The sequence below is a fragment of the Heliangelus exortis genome, chromosome Z (assembly GCF_036169615.1).
Source record: "Heliangelus exortis chromosome Z, bHelExo1.hap1, whole genome shotgun sequence".
Taxonomy (NCBI): domain Eukaryota; kingdom Metazoa; phylum Chordata; class Aves; order Apodiformes; family Trochilidae; genus Heliangelus; species Heliangelus exortis.
This window is the reverse complement of record NC_092454.1, coordinates 35864047-35872464: the sequence shown is the minus strand read 5'-3', so window position 1 is coordinate 35872464 and position 8418 is coordinate 35864047. Positions and strand designations below refer to the sequence as shown.

The 8418-nt window shown below is 50.9% G+C and overlaps 1 protein-coding gene across 5 annotated transcripts in view; it reads left to right on the top strand.

Moving 5' to 3' along the window:
- Window positions 1–1398: 1398 nt before the first annotated feature.
- Window positions 1399–8418, top strand: part of LOC139790321 (transducin-like enhancer protein 4) — a 105529-nt gene continuing 98509 nt past the window's right edge. The window contains exons 1-4 of one of the 5 annotated variants that reach the window (XM_071731977.1): window positions 1399–2542; window positions 2954–3051; window positions 4171–4234; window positions 5609–5653. In XM_071731977.1, the coding sequence (XP_071588078.1) occupies window positions 2498–2542; window positions 2954–3051; window positions 4171–4234; window positions 5609–5653 (252 nt within the window). In that variant the 5' untranslated portion in view covers window positions 1399–2497. The remainder of the gene's footprint in view (window positions 2543–2953; window positions 3052–4170; window positions 4235–5608; window positions 5654–8418) is intronic. The other 4 variants (XM_071731976.1, XM_071731974.1, XM_071731975.1 and 1 more) reach the window with 4 other exon arrangements.

Sequence of the window (8418 nt, the reverse complement as noted above, 5' to 3'; positions counted from 1 at the left end):
ATCCCTTTTCCCGGGGAAGCCCGGCGCTCCCATTGCAGCGTGCCAGCAGCAACAGCCACGCAGGCAGCGTGCGGCGGGCAGGCCGAGGAAGCATTTCCCGGAGCCCGCGGCGGCCACAGCCGAGCTGCTCGTGAGAGGCGGCTCCCGTCACCGGCCCTTTCCTCGCCAGAGGTCATTTCCCGATGCGTTTATTGCTCCTTCAGAATCTGGGCTCTGGGTACACGGCCACCCTCCTCTCACCTGACGCCGGGAGAGAACGCCCCGCAGAACGTCCACGTACTTTCACCACACAACGTTTAAAGGTCAAGGCTTTAGGCCTGCCCCTGTGAGGGGCCGGGAACACCCACCCGCACTGCCACCGCTACCCAGTCCAGCCGCCTTGCACCCTCTCCCATTCCGCCACTCAATCCAGCACCGTTCCGCCCGCACAGCGGCGCCGGCCACCGGCGCAGAAGACATCGAACGGTCCGGGGACTGCCTTGCCGGCGCCCGCCTGGGCCCCGCTGCCCCTGCCCCAGCACTTTCCGGGGGTTTATAGCTCAGAACGGGCCGCTGCCCCTGCCTCGCGCGGCGGGACGAGGCGCGGACACCGTCCGGCCGCTCAGCAGTTCCCGCCCGTCCCTCGCGGTGGGAGCGACAGGGGCAGCTCCCCCTCCTCTCCTCTCCCCTGCCCTGCCCTGCCCGCCTACTCCGGTGCGGCTCTTTCGGCTCCACGACGAGCCGGAGAAGGAGAGCCCGGAGAATGAGCGCTCAGAGACGGCGCCCCGCCCGCCGCGGCCCAGGGAGGGGGAACAGGCGCGCCGCGCCCGCCTCTTTAAAGAGACGTTGCCCCTAATTAGCACGCGCCCCCGGCAGCGCGGGCGGGAGGGAGGACGGCGGGGGCCGCGGGCGGGGCGGGAGGCGGGGAAGCTCCGGCCCCCCCCTCCTTACCCCTCCCCTCCAACCCCGCTCCCGCCGCGCCACCGCCCCGCGCGCAGGAGGCGGCGGGAGCAGCGGCACCGGCGGCCGCGGCAGCCGACACTGCCCCACGTTACTTTGATTGACGGCTGAACAAATGTTTCCCCTGTTCGAACGCCGGCGCCGCGGAACGCCAGCCATCTCCAGGCTCCACCTCGGGCGGCGGGGAAACCAGGGCGGCGAGTCAGCGGGAGCCTTGTGATTGGTCGCCGGACGACGAAGCGTCAGGCTCCCACGTGGGGGCTGAGCCCCGGGCTGCTTCCCCCCCCCCTCTCCTCGGGTCCGTGTGCCCATTTGTCAGCGGCAAAATGATGGGCACCAACACGGAACGGCGATTAATGTGCGGCCGTCGCCGATTGGGCGCCGGCGACGCCCTCATAGGCGGAGCGGCGGAGGGGGCGTGAGAGGAGGGGGGGAATCGGCGGTGCCGCGCTGCCTAACGGGAGGAGAAGTCTCGGGCGCGGCGCTCTGCGGACAGGGCGGTGAGAGGCGGCTCCGAAAGGACTACGTCTCCCAGCGTGCCCCGCGGCGGCGGCGGCTTTCCGGCTGCTGTGAATATGTATCAGAATGTTAATGATGAGGCACTGCTAAATTTGGTCAAAGAAGTCACCTCGCCAGAACGTGCCGTGGGAGCGGCGCGGAGCGGCGGCGGCTGGCCGGGCCGGGCCAGGCCGGGCCGGGCCGAGCCGATCCGAGCCGATCCGACCAAAGCAAAGCAAAGCCGAGACGAGCAGAGCAAAGCCGGGCTGGGTAGGGCCGGAGGGCACGGTTCTCCGCTCCGTCGCTGCCACTTCTCAGAGTTTCGAGAGGCAAGGAGGGGGAGAAAAAAACCCAAACAAACGACATAAATAAAGCAGTCCGGACCGTACCTTCTTTCTTATCTTTCTCGCTTTATATTTTTTTTTCTTTAATTTAAAAACAAACAAGCAAACAAACAACAACCAAAAAAAAACCAAAAACAACCCGAAAGGAAAAAGCGGCCAAGCAGCGCTAGCGGGGGAGATGCGGTCCGGCTGGTAGGAGCGAGGACCAGCCCGCCACACAAAAGGGCACGGCACCGCACCTCGGCGGCGGCAACCCTCCCGCCCTACCCTCCCGGGCTCCCCGCTCCGCTCGATGCCGGTGCAGGAGAGCCACCGGCAGCAGTAAAAGTTTGCAGAAGGGGAGAAAACTGCCGGCGGGGATCTCTGGCGGAGCGCGCACCGGCGCCGGCAGAGGGGCTTTCCCCGCCCTCCTCCTCCTCCTTCTCCTCGCCCTCCGCCGCCGCCGCCGCACGGGGCTCGCATCCCGCTGGAGCCCGCGGAGCGGAGGCGCTCGGGAGAGCCGGTCGGCGCCGCCCGCTGACCGCCCCCGGGGGATGTGGCAGCGGCACCCGCTCGCTGCGGACAACGCCGTCGCCGCCGCGCCTCGCTGCTGCCGGCGGTGCCCCGCCAGCCCCGGGGCGGCGGGGCCGGGGTGTCCCTGCCCGCCGCCGCCGCCGCCGCGCCTGCATCCGTGATCCCCACCGCTCCGGCCGTCAGCGTCCCCCGAAGCGGCGTGGATGATCCGTGACCTGAGCAAGATGTACCCGCAGACCCGGCACCCGGTGAGTGGTGGCGGCGGCCCCGCGGGCAACGCTCCGGCGGGGCCACCGCGGAGTTGTAGCCATTTTCTTATTGTTGTCCGCCGCGCCGCCGCCCGGACTGGGGTTGGCTCCTCCGAGTTGTCCTCGCTCGGTGCACGGCGGTCCCGGCGCGCGTCCCGCGGCTACCGATAGTGGGGGGGGATCCGAGTGGGCTACGGCCGCCCCCCGCGGCAGCCGCACACCGCCGGGGTCCCCGTCGGGGCAGCAGCCCGGGGAGCCTTGGGCGGGTGGGAGTCCGGGGGCGCTGCACCTCCGCGGAGCCCGGGTGCGGGGGCCCCGGCGGCGGGCATGGGGTGGGTGGTGGCGGCTGGGCGGGTAGCGGCCGGCGGGCGAGAGGGTGCGAGTAAAAGACCCGCTGTTGCTTGCTTACAGGCGCCCCACCAGCCAGCGCAGCCCTTTAAATTCACCATTTCCGAGTCCTGCGATCGGATTAAGGAGGAGTTTCAGTTTTTGCAGGCTCAGTACCACAGGTAACGCTGCACACTTTTCCGGGAGCCCCAGCGGGGTCATCTTTCTCCTCTTTCCACCGCCGCTGCCCGGGGACCGGCGGGGCGGGGTCGTCGGGCGGACCCGTCTCAGCCCGGCGTTACTCCACATCCCGCCGGCGTTCCCGGCCCTCACGGCGGGGGCTCGCCGGGGCCCCAAGCCGAACGGTGCGAGCGTATTTTCTGATTTTCCCCGCGCTCCGGTTTGTGGGTTTAGTTTTCTTGTTTGATTGTTTTTTTTTTTTTTCTTCACACTTTTGTTTGGTTGGTTGGTTTATTTGAGTGTGTGTGCGCGCGTTGGGGGGGTTGTTGATGGAAAAATATGTGGCTGGCTGGGTTCGTCCTTTGCTTTTCTTCAAAATGCCGCTCTCAAGACACGCGTCTTTGCTCAGCCCCCTCGCGCCTTGCATTGACATGTCAAGTGCTGATAACCTGGAAGAGAGGCGGCGAACTGTTTCATTATCCTTGGGTAGACGAGCGCTGTGTCCCTCAAAGTGACAAGTGACTTCTGGCACTATTGCTTAGCGGGCTTCTGAAAACAAACAAACAAAAAATAGCAGCGGAAGTGTTCATGTTCGCCACGGTATTCCTTAAATTACCTGCAGTGTTTTCTTTGCAATTCTGTCATCAGTAACAGAAAAAAAAAAAAACCAAAAAACCCAGGCAACTTTTTTTCTCCTTGAAATGGTGATGCTTTCATTCCTCTGTGGGTTGAGTGGAAGCAAGTGGTGTTTCTAAAACGCACGTAAATAAAAACTTCAAAATGCGGGTTAAGGGTTTGTGCCTTTTTAAGCTTAAAGTGTTATAGGTATGAAGCCCTGCGTGCTTCTTCTGTGAGCCAGGGTTGATTTTGTTTTTTTCTTGTTTGTAAGAGAAAAAAATCCTCTTTTCTGTATGCAGTTTGTTTAAGAGATGAGTGTGGTGCACAGTATCTCACAAAATGGGAAGTAGAAACCCCACCCTGAACTCCCAAGCAAGAGCTGGAATGCATGTTTCTGTTTGTGTGTTGGAGAAATGCATGAGAAGGGGAGTAACCTGTGCTCAGAAGAATGTCAGTTTTTGTTACAAAGTACCCATTTGTTCTCCTTATTATGTTTTGAGCAGTTTAAAGCTGGAATGTGAAAAACTGGCCAGTGAGAAGACAGAGATGCAGCGGCATTATGTCATGGTAAGCAAGCTGCGTAACAAATTCAAAGCATCTTTTAGCTTGGTATAGTGAGACCAAAACGCATTTGGATTGCTGGAGGTGAGCAGAGAGACTACAGTAGCACCACTGTTGTAGAGGTTACATTAATGCTTATATTATAAATCTTTAGTTTCAGAGGTTCATAACTTGTTTGCAGCAGTTAGTGTCCACGCAAAACCTGTTTTTTAACTGCTTAAGCAATTGGGGATTTTTTTTTCCAAATGCTAGCAGTCTACTTGTCAGCCCTTTAAAGTCATGTACAACTTTGATAGTATACCTGGGAATGATGATTTAAGTCTTGCTGACTTATCCCAATGGTCATGTATCTATGTAAAAGAGTTTAGGATAATGTTTTTTTTCTGTGGTGGATGTACAGCCAAAACTGTACATGTATTGTATGCATACAAACCTGGAGCCTTCTTCCTAGAAAACTCTTGTACCTGGGCAGCTGGGTTGTTTTTTTGCTAAATTCAGAATGTCAGGGATCTGAGCTTTGAAATGGATTTCCTCAATGGTTGTCGTCTACCTGGTTAAATCACGTGCATACGAAGAGATATCTAAATACATAATTACATGATGGATCATGATAACTCTGGAGGAACTCTTGCTGTCTGCTCTCTTGTACATCAGTGAAGGAATAGCCCCTTTCCGTATGTAGGTGACAATGCTCTTGTACTTACAAAAATTGTAAATTACCTTGAAAAAATTCTAAGCAAGCAAACACAAGCAAATGTTAAGACTTGTAGTTGCCTTTTCATGGCTAATAGATATAAGTCTTGGAGATTATTTGGTAACAGTGTTATGCACTGAACTGCGTTCCTCATAGTACTTGGGCACAATGAGACATACTTAGATTGGTGTATCAACTTTGGCCCTGAATTTCCATGCTCTTTCATTTTTTTCATCCTTGCAATTTAATTGCAGAGTTATTTTGTGGTGTGTTTTTGTTTTGGTTTGTTTTTATTTCAAATACTGAAAGTCTGCTAGACATTGCTGATTCGTATGTATGTCTGGCATCAACCACTTCAGGGTTTTTTATGTGAGCAAGGTTATAAAATGTTAAAAACACTGAGCATTTTCTGTGTAGCTATTTAATTCATTTTTTTGTAACTTGTTCTTGTTGTTGTTGTCAGGTTTTTTTGCTTCTTTTATGGCTTTTACTTGTAAATTTGACATGAAGCAATGCAGATAAAGCTTCCAAAAAGGGAATGTTCGTTCAAATTCCAGGAGCACTTCAAGGCCAATGGATATTTTTAGGTCTGCATGTCTTTGTACAGATGATGTTTCAGTACAAGTGAATTTTGGAATGTTTTTTACAATTGCAACTTCTAATCAAGTAATTTTCTTCTTTCTTAGTATTATGAGATGTCCTATGGGCTGAATATAGAGATGCATAAACAGGTAGGTAGATACTGTGTTTTGTGTGAGAACGCTCTGTGTGATTTCTTCCATAAGTTTTAAAACATATGTGTGTTCTGTGTGACTTGCTTTAATTGCATGCACAAGTGCATTGGAAGTGGTCCTATACTGCACGGGGAGGTTGTATGTGAGTAGGGATGGGTATGTGGGTTCCACCTTCAGGTCTGTCTGACTTTGAACCTCTGGGTTTACTTTTTGGGATGATAGCTCCATTCTGAATGCGTATTAGGCATAGAGGGATTTTTATTTGCTTGTGGAAAAGACTGTTCTCTTTGGTTAACCTGGACTGATTTAATCTGGAGCTACAAGAGCAACTGATGCACAACCATGTTCCTGTTCCCTGAGGCTGCTTACTTGGACCTTTGTCCAAAACCAGTGTTTTAGCAACTCAAACACCAAAGAGTAAATGAAGTTTCTTAGAGGATGTTAATATGCTTGGTTTTGTGCCTTGAAGTCTAGCACTTGGGCCAAGATTAGCAGGAGATTAGTCAGATGGAGCATGGTAGTGTAAATCAGAGTTTCTTATTTGGTAATGTGTGTTTTTAACCTTCTCTGGAGGAGAATGAATTAAACATCTGACCTCTTTTCCAGTGAGGGAACTTTTTATTTGGTGGAGTTTAATACTGACAACTCATTTTAGCAAACAGTTGAGCAATTTGCCAGCCTTACTCAGGAGTGTAAACTGCAGAAATAAAGAAATGGTTGGATGAGAGAAGAAAGACCATCTGAAAATTGGTTTTTACGCATTTCTGTTCAAAGTTAGGGATTTGGAACTTCTCTGGGTTGTGGAAATAGGATTTCTTTATCTTCTTGAGAGCAGACATACAAGTAAAATATTTTTTTCATGTTATTTATTATATTTTGTACTCCATTAGCATCCCAATGCCACAGTACTGATGGGGTCTTTTGCACTAGATGGCATGCAAATACAAAGATGGTGGTGTTTCCTGCCTCACAGTGTTTTGCATCTGCAGCTCCAAACTTACGGGATTTTATACATACAGCTTATTTTACAGATACATATGTAGACCTGTTGAATTCAGGTGTCCACCTCACAGGTACAGTGAATACGCAGCAAGTGTGTTTAGCAGCTGGTTGAGAGGAAAACGCTGTGGTTATAGCTGATCATATTTTATGTACCTGGTGACTTTATCGACCTGCTGCAGGTTGTGGGTACTGGTGGGAAGACTGGTTGGTTGCTGACTCTCAAGGTATGTTCTCAAATGAATAGCCAGTTTGTGTCAGGTCCCACTGAAAAAAAAAACACAAAACAAAACAAAACAAAGAAAAACCCAAAATGTAACAAGCAAACAAAACCAAACACAAACCTAACAAACCGCAGCAACCAAAACCCAACACACATGCTCCTCCTCCTTCCCCTCACCCCTCTCCCGCCAGATCAGTAAAGTAGTGAGTGTGGAAACAATTTACAAAGACCAGAGTCCTTACAGGCCACCTACATAGCAAATTCTTACAGGCGTTTGAAAGCAAGCATTACAGTCAGACTTGTTTCTATTTCTAGGTACTTGTGTTTTTACAGCAATTACTTGTACGTAGACTTAGAATGACTGCACAGGATTCTGTGGGACACAATACAAGTGCATTGTGTAATTAAATTGTTTTAAGCGAAGCACCCGCAGCAAAAGCCCACTTAATTTCTTAAATACTTTATTTCATAACTTGTATACCGTTAAGGCGATGGAGTTGTCAGTGATATTCTGGAGAAATTAAGTATTTAGTTGGAACTAAATGTGGGTATTACAAAGGACGGGATTTTAATTAAATACCTTTTCCCATTACTGTTCAACCTGTTCAAATTAGTAGTTTAAGTATTGTACTTTCACGCAAAACACTTAAATATTTTGTCTGATGTTGATTCAGATGAACTGTGGCTAAGAAGCTTGTTCACAAGCATTCTTAAATCTGATATCACTATCATATCTCATGTCTCCCTTTCTATAGCCACAGCAGTTGTTTTGTTTTGTTTTTTCTTCCTTCCTCCTCTTGCTTCAGCAATTGCAAATTATTTCCCGTTTTGCTTTGTGATCACAGCGCTAGGGTCCAATATGGTATATTATTGCGTAGGCCTTGATTGCTTCATTTCATGTGCACAAAGCTCTTTTAGTTTTCCACCTTAAATTCTCTTTTCTCCCTCTCCCATCTTTGAATTTTACTCAGCTGAAATAGAGCGAATCATCCTTTGTTTTTTTGGTTCTCCCTCCCCCCCCCCCCCCCCCCCAGCTTTCTAAATTCAATCATATAAAAAAATCCTGAGGGCAGTTTATCACATTATGAAATACAGACAGCCCTGCAAACCACCTACTTATTTTATTTTCTTTCTTTTTTTTTTCACTTTAGCACAGAGGCATATCTGTCTTTATTTGTTTTTCTGGGCAGACAGCCTTGGTTCCTCTCAGGTTCTTTTCCAGATGTACTCACTGGATGCCCTTGTAATGGAAAGCAGGCAATAATGCAGTGAAGTTGCCCTTTGGCGTAATTGGGCCTAGTTCTCAAGATCGGGTTAGGCTTATTCACTTATTAGATTTGTGTCTCAAAGGGTTCAAGAGCAGGACTCCCTGGAGTCCTTGGAAGTACCCTAGTAATTGGTGGCCCTGATATTTGAAACCTTTGTGTATTTTTCTGTTAAAGCTTCTGTTCTTCTTGGCTGCTCCCAGCCAGAGAGTATTTATTTTTAGAGAAATTTTTCACTGGAACAGAAAATGATGGCTGTGATGGAGTCATGACTC